The sequence below is a fragment of the Salvelinus fontinalis genome, chromosome 6, assembly GCF_029448725.1.
Source record: "Salvelinus fontinalis isolate EN_2023a chromosome 6, ASM2944872v1, whole genome shotgun sequence".
Classification (NCBI taxonomy): Eukaryota; Metazoa; Chordata; class Actinopteri; order Salmoniformes; family Salmonidae; genus Salvelinus; species Salvelinus fontinalis.
Genome location: NC_074670.1, coordinates 11,335,028 through 11,349,301, shown reverse-complemented (window position 1 = coordinate 11,349,301; position 14,274 = coordinate 11,335,028). Strand labels below are relative to the sequence as shown.

General features: G+C 44.0%; 1 protein-coding gene across 1 annotated transcript; it reads right to left on the bottom strand.

Moving 5' to 3' along the window:
• Window positions 1-206: 206 nt before the first annotated feature.
• On the bottom strand, window positions 207-14,240 carry tmem67 (transmembrane protein 67). Its single transcript, XM_055924886.1, has 28 exons — window positions 14,010-14,240; window positions 13,486-13,574; window positions 13,041-13,131; window positions 12,820-12,919; window positions 12,409-12,475; window positions 12,237-12,308; window positions 10,299-10,361; window positions 10,009-10,163; window positions 9,737-9,845; window positions 9,562-9,648; window positions 9,208-9,273; window positions 8,740-8,893; window positions 8,490-8,610; window positions 8,281-8,386; window positions 8,136-8,192; window positions 7,945-8,043; window positions 7,653-7,751; window positions 7,263-7,352; window positions 5,947-6,046; window positions 5,718-5,863; window positions 5,385-5,525; window positions 5,202-5,282; window positions 4,942-5,058; window positions 4,712-4,828; window positions 4,304-4,411; window positions 2,660-2,762; window positions 944-1,086; window positions 207-850 (listed from the first exon to the last, which is right to left on the bottom strand). The coding sequence occupies exons 1-28, from the start codon at window positions 14,194-14,196 to the stop codon at window positions 770-772; spliced, it is 2,949 nt and encodes a 982-aa protein (XP_055780861.1). The 5' UTR covers window positions 14,197-14,240; the 3' UTR covers window positions 207-769.
• Window positions 14,241-14,274: the final 34 nt, after the last annotated feature.

Genomic DNA, 14,274 nt, shown 5'->3' with positions numbered 1-14,274 from the left:
CTAGTTTTATAGCACCATAATGTCATCACACTTCAGCAGAAGAGATATTTGCTGGTACGTTAGGTTAGTAATTGATGATGCCACTACAGCAGCCAATAGCTAATGTGTGGATGGTTAAGTACCACAATCCATCTACCTTCACCTCCCTCCATCTTCTCTCTCTAACTACAGGGCCAATAACAGAGGAAGCGAATGAAGAGACAATATAAAATCAGACACATTGTTTTAATTTGTAAAAACATATCACAAAGAAAAACTGAATTACAAAATGTACATCATCGACCCTGTGAAGAACATATACAAAATACTGTGTAAACAAGTAGAAAAGCATTTGTCAAAAAAAAGAGGCTGCCAAAGCTGTAAACAAAACAATTAAACCGCACTAGTCACACAGCTACCAAGGCTGTTACATGCTAACAAGGCATGGCATACTATAGTCTATACCACTCAAGCTCAACTGGACCAGTTCCACTGCTTTTTTCAGATTTAGAGCTGGGACACCAGGTGGGTGTAATTAATTATCAGGTAGAACAGAAAACTAGCAGGCTCCAGACCTCGTAGGGTAAGAGTTGAATACCCCCGTCACACTTTTTCTCCATCTCTAGCAAACACAGCTGATTGATCAAATTGCATTCTAAACTGAAGATCATGATTAGTTGATTATTGGAGTCAGGTGTGTTAGCTGGGACAAAACTGTGACACCAATCAGGCCCCGAGGACTGGAATTGACTGCGCCTGGTCTATACTTTCACCATTCTGACAGCAGAAACTAGATCAGGAATCTCTGGTCCACCAATGTTTTGTTGGCCAGGTTTCTCCGCCCAATACCGTTACGGATTAAACGAAAGATCTAGAATAGAGAATATATCAAATGTTATTTTTTGCTGTTATACAACTAACACAAACAAACAAAGACAGGTACAAGTACACCCACAATACTGACCATTTGCTGTACGTATGTGAGTACGCCTGCCAGTATGAAGCTCTGTGCTCCCAGGTCGACCACACAGAAGAAGAGCGTGTCAAAGATCAACAGAGTGGCTTCGTTCCCATAGAACAGCACGTCACTGAACGAATGGGACTCATCTGTCAGAGTTGAATAAAGATATATTTCAGAGGTCATACAGGTGTACAGGCTTGTTCACAACCCACACAGTGTGTGTAATGTAGTAATATAGACAGCATGTTACTGTTGTATCTGCCATGTTTTGAGATATATACAGTACCAGTCAAAAGTTGACACACCTACTCATTCAAGGGTTTTACTTTATTTTTTACAATTGTCTACATTATAGAATAATAGTGAAGACATCAAAACTGTGAAATAACACATATGGAATCATGAAGTAACCAAAAAAAGTTAAACAAATCAAAATATATTTTAGATTCTTCAAAGTAGCCACCATTTGCCTTGATGACAGCTTTGCACACTCTTGACATTCTCTCAACAAGCTTCATGAGGTAGTCACCTGGATTGTATTTCAATTAACAGGTGTGCCTTGTTAAAAATGTATTTGTGAAATTTATTTCCTCCTTAATGCATTTGAGCCAATCAGTTGTGTTGTGACAAGGTAGGGTTGGTATACAGAAGATAGCCCTATTTGGTAAAAGACCAAGTCCATTATATGGCAAGAACAGCTCAAATAAGCAAAGAGAAACGACAGGTGTGCTTCACAGTGGGAACCACACATGCGGAGATCATCTGGTCGCCTACTCTGTGTCTTACAAAGACACGGCGATTGGAACCAAAAATCTCAAATTTGGACTCATCAGACCAAAGGAAAGATTTCCACCGGTCTAATGTCCATTGCTCGTGTTCCTTGGCCCAAGCAAGTCTCTTCTTATTATTGGTGTCCTTTAGTAGTGGTTTCTTTGCGGCAATTCAACCTTTATCTTGGCCAGGTCGCAGTTGCAAATGAGAACTTGTTCTCAACTAGCCTACCTGGTTAAATAAAGGTAAAATAAAAAAAAGTAAAAAAAATGAAGGCCTGATTCACGCAGTCGCCTCTGAACAGTTGATGTTGAGATGTGTCTATTACTTAAACTCTGAAGCATTTATTTGGGCTGCAATTTCTGAGTCTGCTATCTCTAATTAACTTATCCTCTGCAGCAGAGGTAACTCTGGGTCTTCCTTTCCTGAGGTGGTCCTCGTGAGAGTAATGATGGACTGTCATTTCTCTTTGCTTATTTGAGCTGTTCGTGCCATAATATGGACTTAGTCTCTTACCAAATAGGGCTATCGTCTGTATACCACCCCTACCTTGTCACAACACAAATGATTTGCTCAAACGCATTAAGGAAAGAAATTCCACAAATTAACTTTTAACAAGGCATTGCAGGTGACTACCTCATGAAGCTGGTTGAGAGAATGTCAAGAGTGTACAAAGCTGTCATCAAGGCAAAGGGTGGCTACTTTGAAGAATCTCAAATATATTTTGATTTGTTTAACTTTTTTTGGTTACTTCATGATTCCATATGTGTTATTTCACAGTTTTGATGTCTTCACTATTATTCTACAATGTAAAAATAAAGAAAAAGCCTTGGCTGAGTAGGCGTGTCCAAACTTTTGACTGGCACTGTATATACATATAAACTATTGGAACCAAGATTGAAAAAGAAGTGATGTTGGCACAAGATGGAGGAAAGGCTGCAGCATAACCGTTGTAGAAGATGCTCTTCTCCATAGGCTCCATGAACTCCATCCCTATGACTCTCTCAAAAAACAGTTTGTCTCTCACAACGTATTCCATGTCCCGATGGGCCTACAGAGAATACAACATAACATCAGGAAATGGTATATGTGATTGTGTGTGTGTGAAAATATTTAGACAGATCCCAGGAAGTGACTCATGGTGTGTTATGTGTGTGGTATGTTGATATCTTACATGGTCTATGACAGATCCTAGGAAACGGTTCATGGTGTGTGGTATGTTGATATCTTACATGGTCTATGACAGATCCTAGAAAACGGTTCATGGTATGTTGATATCTTACATGGTCTATGACAGATCCTAGGAAACGGTTCATGGTATGTTGATATCTTACATGGTCTATGACAGATCCTAGGAAACGGTTCATGGTGTGGTATGTTGATATCTTACATGGTCTATGACAGATCCTAGGAAACGGTTCATGGTATGTTGATATCTTACATGGTCTATGACAGATCCTAGGAAACGGTTCATGGTGTGGTATGTTGATATCTTACATGGTCTATGACAGATCCTAGGAAACGGTTCATGGTGTGGTATGTTGATATCTTACATGGTCTATGACAGATCCTAGGAAACGGTTCATGGTATGTTGATATCTTACATGGTCTATGACAGATCCTAGGAAACGGTTCATGGTATGTTGATATCTTACATGGTCTATGACAGATCCTAGGAAACGGTTCATGGTATGTTGATATCTTACATGGTCTATGACAGATCCTAGGAAACGGTTCATGGTATGTTGATATCTTACATGGTCTATGACAGATCCTAGGAAACGGTTCATGGTATGTTGATATCTTAAATGGTCTATGACAGATCCTAGAAAACGGTTCATGGTGTGGTATGTTGATATCTTACATGGTCTATGACAGATCCTAGGAAACGGTTCATGGTGTGCGGTATGTTGATATCTTACATGGTCTATGACAGATCCTAGGAAACGGTTCATGGTGTGGTATGTTGATATCTTACATGGTCTATGACAGATCCTAGGAAACGGTTCATGGTGTGTGGTATGTTGATATCTTACATGGTCTATGACAGATCCTAGGAAACGGTTCATGGTATGTTGATATCTTACATGGTCTATGACAGATCCTAGGAAACGGTTCATGGTATGTTGATATCTTAAATGGTCTATGACAGATCCTAGAAAACGGTTCATGGTGTGGTATGTTGATATCTTACATGGTCTATGACAGATCCTAGGAAACGGTTCATGGTGTGCGGTATGTTGATATCTTACATGGTCTATGACAGATCCTAGGAAACGGTTCATGGTGTGGTATGTTGATATCTTACATGGTCTATGACAGATCCTAGGAAACGGTTCATGGTGTGCGGTATGTTGATATCTTACATGGTCTATGACAGATCCTAGGAAACGGTTCATGGTGTGGTATGTTGATATCTTACATGGTCTATGACAGATCCTAGGAAACGGTTCATGGTGTGGTATGTTGATATCTTACATGGTCTATGACAGATCCTAGGAAACGGTTCATGGTGTGGTATGTTGATATCTTACATGGTCTATGACAGATCCTAGGAAACGGTTCATGGTGTGTGGTATGTTGATATCTTACATGGTCTATGACAGATCCTAGGAAACGGTTCATGGTGTGGTAGGCTTTGGTGCTCTGGTCAAAGGGGTGTCCCGAGGCTGAGCCCACCAACCGCGACGGTCCATTTCTCTGTTAGAGACAAACACAGATATACCTTTGAACAAGGTAAATATTTCCATGCCCTTGAGTGTACCTGACCCATCGAACTCTACGAAGTAATCTGAAATTATAAATCATGAAATGTGTTGTAACCTGAAATAATATGAAAACGGTGACTACATTTTTTTAAGCTTCAGACAGAGGCACGTTCAAAGTGGTACAACGTAACAGAATATTCTGATAGAAACACATTGCATAGAACAGACATGAATATCTTTCCTGTTGATTATGATGACCTCAAACAACACACACAGACACACACAGCCCCACCCTGCTGAGGGGCTCCAGGATGCGGTCGTACTGCAGGCGTAGGCGGCTGGTGATGGAGATCTGGAAGGTCTGAGTGTCTGTGTTGGGAAGGAGACCTCTCTGACCACACAGAGACTCCTACAGGGAGAGAGAGGGAGAAAGGGTTGAATAGCTTTTTATATCGGAACGAAATAAACACATCCCAATTCCACACCTACACTCTCTCTGTCTGTCTCTCTGTGTGTACGTACAGCCTCTCTCTTGAGGTTGATGTTCATCTCCTCCATGTTGGTGTCAGCGTGGCCGTGGACGGAGCGCCCGTGGATGTAGTAACCAAAACACCTGTGGGACAGCAGCAGCACCGAGATCTAAGACAGAAGAAAATGTTGTTTAAATGACTGATAGCATTAAAACAGCAGCAGTTCATCAGCCTATCTCACTTTTACAAAATGTGCACGGCAGCTGAGACACACACACACACACTGTACATGCTGGTGAGAGTGATACTCACGTTGCTGATGGAGCATAGGTCCACAAACTGACGGATCTTATCCTCCACAAAACGCTCATGAAACGCAGTGAAGAAAATGATCTGCAGAGAGAAAGTGAAAGACACACAGTGAGAAAGCCTGTCCAGATATCCACTCTGGTAACAGGTCTGACCAACGTCTGCAGTTCATAGGGGTTTACCTACCTGCAGCAGTCCAATGCAGAGCCAGAGGGTGGCGGCCAGGCCATAGCGCAGCGTCAGGCTGTAGGGAGGGGAGTAGGACTGAGGGGGGCGCTGGAGATCTGACCAGGGGTCCCTAAGGGCCAGACTGGAGAAGCCAACCACCTAGATACACAGGAAGAGAGAAAGAGAGAGCAACAGAGTCACAGAGAGAGCGTTTAGAAAGTGATTTGAAATGTATCAGGGGAGAGTGCTGCCATTTCTCTGATGGGAAAGAGAGAGAGAGAGACAGAGGGGCAGAGAGAGACAGAGACACAGACAATGAGACAGAGAGAGAGAAGGAAGATGTGTGTGTACCTCCAGTAGGAAAAGCACAGCCATGATCTGGAAGGTGGGGCTGATCTTGCGTATGGTCTGAATCTCATTCCACTCGTTGGCCACAAAGTAGGTCCTCCAGATGCTGACAGGAGAAGGGTTGTGCTTCGCCTCACCGTTGCCATTGCCTTGCAACAACCCAAATCATGGTCACTTCTAATTCAGAGAGACAGAGGGGTAAACTACTTTCAGAGAAAAGGGGACTACGTACCCTGGATGGTCTTGTTGGCTTTGCCGCGCGGTCTCTCCCAGTCTATGAAGAAGATATCCACTGACAACTGCTGGATCAGCTTATGGAGAAACTGCACAGTCTGGAGGACAGGAAGACAATTTAGACCAGTGGTATTCAAACTTTTTCAGCAGGGATCCCATTTCTATCGGCAGAATTTCTCGTGACCCCACCTCAAATCTAATGACCGATATATCGATATCGGCCAATAATTCCACCGCTATTTGATAAATAGGATGAAAAAGGCAAATATGTTCCTTTTTCCCCCCCAACTTTATTATTAGGATTAGGAGGCTCCAACACAAGGTTACCACAAGAAAGTGGGAAATCACTTCCTCAGCAAAACCTCTCACTATCCAAATCTGCATGTGCTTCAGGGAGGAGAACAGAGTTGTGAAGTAGTACAGATCCATGAACACGTTACTGCTCAGCTGCCCCGTAAAACACAAGGGTTATTCTTTGACTGTGCATGTTTATGTTAATGTTGTGTTCCGAACGTTGGGTCAGAATCTGTGTGTGGGTTTGGGTGTGTGCATGTGTGTTAAGTCATGTGGTGTTCCTAGGTGTGGATTGATGAGGCCTTCAGATCTTCTATTATGCCATTGGCACCTATGTTGCCGCCTTGGCAAAAACTGTCCGAAAAATATAGTTTATTCTCCATAAAATTTGTTTAATGAAATTGTGAAATAATAGATCATTAGGATCCTTGGCATCCTAACGATGATAGTCAGAGGAGTTGGACTGCAAGTTTCAACAGATTCACCTATATTAACACCAGCCCTATTTTCCTGACAGTTTTCCTATAGGTGTGCCACAAAGCGGTATCCTTAGCGTTGGCACACAAAACAGAAAAGTATTACAATTTTGGAACTAGATGTTCATGCACATGTTTGAGAACGTTACAGCATGTTATCCCCCCACCAGTGGTGAGAACCTGCTCTAGCTCTTACTACCATCATCTATGCCTTAGTTGGTTTTAGGTGGTATGAACTAATTTATATACTTACACAACCTTAAAAATCTGTAAATGGACATTTTACATCAACAAATAACATTCAATTCATTTTTATCTCTTACAAAATTAGGAGAACCAATATAAATAATTTACTAAATCACATTTAATTTTTCAAATAATCTGTACTGTAATCCCCACGCCCATTAAAAAGAAATATATATATATAACTGCAATTCCCCCGCGCCCACACTAGGGGTCGCTCCCTCAATTTTGAATACCACAATTTTAGACAAATAGAAGCATACACATAACACAAGCTGTCAACAGGGTGGGATGGCCTCACCTTGAGAGCGAATGCACAGCCCACATACGCCACAAACCTCTCCTCCTGCAGACCTGGTAACGGTAGCAGCACTGACACAAAATGCTGGGCCTAGACACACACACACACACACACACACTTGAATGTTTTTAATGTTCTTGTGTGGGAGGGGGAGAGGAAAAGAGGGGAGGAGAAGAGAAAGACTTGCCTCCACCGTCTGAGTGTGCAGCCCAGGAGAAGAAAGAAGAGAAAAACCTTGAATAAAATCTGGTAAAGACCAGAGACAGGTCAGAAGTAAAGGTGTACAAGAGAGGGACAGGTCTGTTAGTGTGTGTGTGCGTGGGGGGGGGGGGGGGGGGGGGGGGGGGGCTGTGGTGTGGTGTGTGTCTGTCTGTGGGGGTCTCCGTCTACCTTATAGAAGATGAGCCAGTACAGGCCTGTTCCCACAGTGATGAAGAAGAAGACGTTAGCCAGATCACCAGCGTAAAACAACAGGAACTTCAATACGGTCTGAGAGCAAGAAAAGGAGGGGTGAGAGACGGAGAAAAATAGAGAGGGAGAGGCAGAGAGAGAGAGAGACAGGTCAGGGAGAGGTCAAAATATATGACAAACATGCAATCGAATTCTACATTTAAATAAATGCATTTGGGTGTTTAAAGGTTAATGGTTCGAAGTCAGGGGTTACAGGTTAAAGGTCAGGTACCTCCATGTCAATGAGAGGAGAGCCAATCCTCCTCTTCCAGCTGGCTGTCTTCACCAGGGAATACAGAACAGAAACGCCACCCAACACACCTAGGGCGATCTACACACACACACACTAATCATTATGGTCTTCACTATACATGCAATCGCAACAGCATTACCCTTCTCGTTCTCTGCCCCCTGGTTACTCACATCAGTCTTCATGTGAGCCTCAGTCTGGTCCATCTCATAGTCCACAGCAAACGACACCTAGAACACACACAAGTTACAGTGGGATCAGGGATGTGTGTGTGTGCTGTGATAGGCGTGTGTGCTGTGTTTGTGATGTGTTACTCACAGAGACAGTCTGTGTGTTTGGGGCAGTGATGAGGACGTCTGAGTAGGTCACAGAGAGGAGAGGAGGGAACACCTGTCCCTTCTGAGTCCCTGGCACCAGCTGAAACCTATGTCACAAATACAAATACACACATACATGTTTTCACACCCTGCTAACATTGATGAATGCATGTATTCCTACATGGATGTGTGTTTGTGTGTGCAACTCACCCAATCCTGATGCTGCTTGCGATGCGTATGACTTTTGGCAGAGAGCCGAGGCTCTTCTCTCTCCCACTCAGAGTGTCCACCAGTAACACACGTCTCGATAGGTACCAGTCGTTCAAGTTACCTACACACACACACACACACACACACACACACCACACACACACACACACACACACACACACACACGTAATTCAAGATACTTGTTGAGGGAGAAAGGATTTAAAACAAATGTACCCTCTCCCACATTCACCCCGGTTGATGAACTTCCTGTTGTATTCTTGGTTGAGGTTGCGTGTGGGGAGGGGGAGCAGTCTCCTGTCCTCTCCTCGGCTCAGATCCACAAACACATCGTAGAATAAAGGCTCAGCATAAACACGCAACAGGTCTGCTACGGAGAGAACACACTACACACACAGACACATAAGAAATAGAATTGGCGCTAAGTGAGAACGCAAAACAACTGTCACCATGAGAAAACACCACAGCACATGTTGACGAGATAGAGACAGGGCTTGACTTGGGCAGGAGTTCACCGGAGCTGAGTCCCGGCACCTCAAATGTTCTACTGCTCGGGCTCCTGTTCCTCTTATAGAATATTACCTCAAAAGTATTGTGGAGCTTCTGCACCTAAATACTGTATAAACAGTAGTGGCATCCAAAATGATTACAGGAACCTATTTCAGTCCAAGTCAAGCACTGGATAGAGGTAGAAACTCACAGTCTCCTGGTAGGCCGTGCCAAAGGTGTAAGCTGCCTCCTGTCTCCTGGCGGTGTCTGGACAGAGCTGGGAGAGGAGACAGTCACTTTCCTCATGTCAAACCTAATAATGATAACGACTGATCTATGACTGAGCTGTATCATGAAACACTGGCGTCTCAACACTGGAACCAACAGTGTGATGGAAAGAAGAACACCTTTAGGCTAGACTTGTGTGTCACTCAGGGCTCTGCTCCCAACCTCAGGTCGTTACAAATATTACTACAGTAGACAGCTCAGCTTGAAGGTCAATATGAATGTGGCAATGCAAGACTAACCTTCACTAGTCAGGCTCAAGATGAACTTCCTGTTTTACCTGCAGGTTGTTTCCTCCCACTTTCTCCCATTGGAGGAAGTCTCCTCTGGCGTTGTAGACAGCAGCCACTAGGTTGATGTCTGTATTCTGAGAAAGAGAGACAACCCATGTAGAATCAGAGTGATCATCATAGGTGTTATGGTAATAGTGTTGGGTCAATGTGTGTGTTACGGACCCTGTTGCGTCCCTTGAAGCTGAATCCAGTGGGAAGTGGCTCTGTCTGCAGCACGCGGTTGGCCAGACCCGGCTGGTCCCCGTAGTAAAGCCATGGGAGATTGGCTCTCCTAAAGTCACAGGGGCAGGAATGGACAGTTCCATTGACTGATCTACTCCAGATTTGACATCATTGGTTGAAAACAGTGGTTAGAGACTCCAGAGCAAGAGTAGATCTTCGGAAGATGCTTTAGGGGTTATAGGTTAGGGGTCAGGAAAAGGGTTAGAGGTTACCAGTAGGATATGTCCTGTGTAGATCCCAGGGCTGCGGTAGCTCTGAAGATGGTGTTGTAGAGACCACAGGCATCGTTGACCACGCTGCTGAAGGAGTGCATGTTCATCACACACATGTTCCCCAATGCCTGGCATGCTGTCAGGTTAGTATACACCTGTACAACGCACACATACCAACACGGTCAGGTCAGAGAACACCTGCAGGACACACACCACACACACGGACAAGTGCACATAGATCGTCCAGGGACAGAAAGGTGAACAGGTATTTGAGAGACTGTATATTTTACCAAGCAGGCAGCTGCTGAAGAGTAGAGGTTTGTGGAGAACCATGCTGATTGCACAGGAAGGGACTACAAGGGGAACATACCAAACAGTGTTACTATAACTCCACAGTCACATACAGTGGGGGGAAAAAGTATTTAGTCAGCCACCAATTGTGCAAGTTCTCCCACTTAAAAAGATGAGAGAGGCCTGTAATTTTCATCATAGGTACACTTCAACTATGACAGACAAAATGAGAAAAAAAATCCAGAAAATCACATTGTAGGATTTTTTATGAATTTATTTGCAAATTATGGTGGAAAATAAGTATTTGGTCAATAACAAAAGTTTCTCAATACTTTGTTATATACCCTTTGTTGGCAATGACAGAGGTCAAACGTTTTCTGTAAGTCTTCACAGGGTTTTCACACACTGTTGCTGGTATTTTGGCCCATTCCTCCATGCAGATCTCCTCTAGAGCAGTGATGTTTTGGGGCTGTTGCTGGGCAACACGGACTCTCAACTCCCTCCAAAGATTTTCTATGGAGTTGAGATCTCGAGACTGGCTAGGCCACTACAGGACCTTGAAATGCTTCTTACGAAGCCACTCCTTCGTTGCCCGGGCGGTGTGTTTGGGATCATTGTCATGCTGAAAGACCCAGCCACGTTTCATCTTCAATGCCCTTGCTGATGGAAGGAGGTTTTCACTCAAAATCTCACGATACATGGCCCCATTCATTCTTTCCTTTACACGGATCAGTCGTCCTGGTCCCTTTGCAGAAAAACAGCCCCAAAGTATGATGTTTCCACCCCCATGCTTCACAGTAGGTATGGTGTTCTTTGGATGCAACTCAGCATTCTTTGTCCTCCAAACACGACGAGTTGAGTTTTTACCAAAAAGTTATATTTTGGTTTCATCTGACCATATGACATTCTCCCAATCTTCTTCTGGATCATCCAAATGCGCTCTAGCAAACTTCAGACGGGCCTGGACATGTACTGGCTTAAGCAGGGGGACACGTCTGGCACTGCAGGATTTGAGTCCCTGGCGGCGTAGTGTGTTACTGATAGTAGGCTTTGTTACTTTGGTCCCAGCTCTCTGCAGGTCATTCACTAGGTCCCCCCGTGTGGTTCTGGGGTTTTTGCTCACCGTTCTTCTGATCATTTTGACCCCACGGGGTGAGATCTTGCGTGGAGCCCCAGATCGAGGGAGATTATCAGTGGTCTTGTATGTCTTCCATTTCCTAATAATTGCTCCCACAGTTGATTTCTTCAAACCAAGCTGCTTACCTATTGCAGATTCAGTCTTCCCAGCCTGGTGCAGGGCTACAATTTTGTTTCTGGTGTACTTTGACAGCTCTTTGGTCTTGGCCATAGTGGAGTTTGGAGTGTGACTGTTTGAGGTTGTGGACAGGTGTCTTTTATACTGATAACAAGTTCAAACAGGTGCCATTAATACAGGTAACGAGTGGAGGACAGAGGAGCCTCTTAAAGAAGAAGTTACAGGTCTGTGAGAGCAAGAAATCTTGCTTGTTTGTAGGTGACCAAATACTTATTTTCCACCATAATTTGCAAATAAATTCATTAAAAATCCTACAATGTGATTTTCTGGATTTTTTTTTCTCATTTTGTCTGTCATAGTTGAAGTGTACCTATGATGACAATTACAGGCCTCTCTCATCTTTTTAAGTGGGAGAACTTGCACAATTGGTGGCTGACTAGATACTTTTTTGCCCCACTGTAACTACAGCAGGCTCACTGATGCTCTGGGACCAGTTTTTCAAAAATTACAGTATCTACCTGGATTTCGCCTATCGGCTAGGAATAAAACAGAGAAATAGAATGAATACAACGGAATAGCCCATTCAAGTAAATTATTTGTTCTATTTCTATGCATTTAATCTTATCCGATAGACAAAATCCAGATAACATTTGAAAAACTGGGCCCTGTTGTGTTGACTTACCAGCTCGGCATAGTTGACGTTTGGGTTCACAGCTGTAGGGAGGTTGTTGGGAGGGAAACACATACCTCCAGCCTGTAAAGAAACACGACATATGATTCACAGATGCTCTAGACTTGTATTTCATTTTAAACCCATACATGACACACACGCGTATTATAGAGGTTGGGCTCACCAGGATGTTGGAACCACACATACAGGACTGAGAAGTGTTGATGAGGGAAGCCTGGCATCTCTGACACCTGACAGAGACAAAAGAGCAGAGTCAGACAGAGACAGGCAGAGACAGACAGAGTCAGGCAGAAACAGACAGAGACAGACAGAGACAAGAAAGCAGAGTCAGACAGAGTCAGACAGTCAGACAGAGACAGCCAGAGACAGTCAGACAGAGACAGACAGTAAACAGTTCAATCAGCAGAATCTTAACAAGCCGTGCCATCTGAGAGTTTAGAGCAGACAGCCAGAGACAGTCAGACAGAGACAGACAGTAAACGGTTCAATCAGCAGAATCTTAACAAGTCATGCCCTCAGAGTTTAGAGCAGAAATATCAGTTGTTCTGCAGGAAGACTTGGCTGTGTCTGGTACCTGTCTCCGTAGCTGTCAGGGGCTGAGAGGGCAGGCTCAGCTCCATTGCACACCTCACACCTGGCCTCTTCCAGAGGGTTCCCCTGGACATCCCGCTCCACTACAGTACAACAATACAGCATTAGCATCACACAGCACCGCACCATAAACACCATCACATCCCCTGTAGATGTGGCTCCTCCAGCTGCTGTCTAACCCAGTATACTCCCAGTTTTACTCACCCAGTATACTCCCAGACGGGCACTGACAGGTTCCCTGCTCAGTCAGACTGCCCGGACAGAGGATACACCCATAGCCATCCTCTGTTACTGCCTACAGGAGACAGGCAGAACAACACATGCAGTTCAGCACCAGTGGAGGCTGCTGAGGGGAGAACAGCTCATAATAATGGCTGGAACGTAGCAATGGAATGGCATTAAACACATAAAAACCATGTGTTTGATGTATTTGATACCATTCCACTTATTCCGCTCCAGCCATTACCATGAGCTGTCCTCCCCAACTCCGGTGCCACCAACTTCCTGTGTTCAGCACACTTGCCAGGACAATCTGTATTGACTGAGATCTTTAAACTGGTCGGTGAATGATAAATCAATTGAAATAGCTGATTTTGTAATGTATTATATGGTGTGATGTACTGTCTAGTAGTATGGAATAAGAACATACAGGTTTTTCTAGTGGACACTGCTGACAGGTGATGGAAGCTCCGTTGGTGGCGAGAACTCTGAACCCAGTCACACATTCACAAGACAGACCTGATGAAGGAGGAGAGGGTAATTGGTTAACACAAGAGATTATAACAGTAGACACAGCTGTAGGTTACATTGTAAACGATCAGTGCCATTTCTCTCAGCAAACAATACCTGCAGTAAGCTTATTGACTGATGAACCAGCTAACATAGTCTACATATAGGACAATGCAACTAGCAGGCCAGTTTACACTATATTAGCTGCATTATTATCCAATTCTAACCAGATAGCTAGCCAGGTGGTTTACTGCAATATACATTCCTCCCCTATGATTTAGGTCCTATTTAGCAAAGATGGTTGAGCCTGTTCTATTCTTACACGTAACGTTTTAAACAACGCGATTGACTCTATAACAAACCCGGACTGGAGTGGATTAGCGTACTGCTAATTTGGTAGCCGGTTAGTCACAGTATAACCAACAACACCATTGATAAACGCACCAGTTGCACTTGTACACTGGTTCGGTCCGCATTTCACACAGGACTGACTGGAGATGTCGTAGAACTGTTCCACGCCGCAGTCTGAAGGACGCTGAAACGAAATCGTAAACTGCTGGGAGTGAAGTAGGTTTGATTTTATTGTTAGAAATAGTGCCAATCCGCACACAAGTAGCATCCCCGTTGCCATGGTAGAGAAACTGACTTCCTGTTATTTTACCCACAACCCCTTCTGTCTTTTGGGGCGTGCTCGCGCCACTTTTCTCGC

Bases quoted from the DNA above. Each gene is read 5' to 3' on its own strand.
- tmem67 (XM_055924886.1), bottom strand. From the start codon at position 14,196: ATGGCAACGGGGATGCTACTTGTGTGCGGATTGGCACTATTTCTAACA. The intron at 4,412-4,711 runs GTGGGGCTGTGT...TGTCTCTAACAG, and splicing joins TCCTGGAGCCCCTCAGCAGG to AGAAATGGACCGTCGCGGTT. The intron at 1,087-2,659 runs GTTATGCTGCAG...CAACTCTGACAG, and splicing joins GAAGAGCATCTTCTACAACG to ATGAGTCCCATTCGTTCAGT.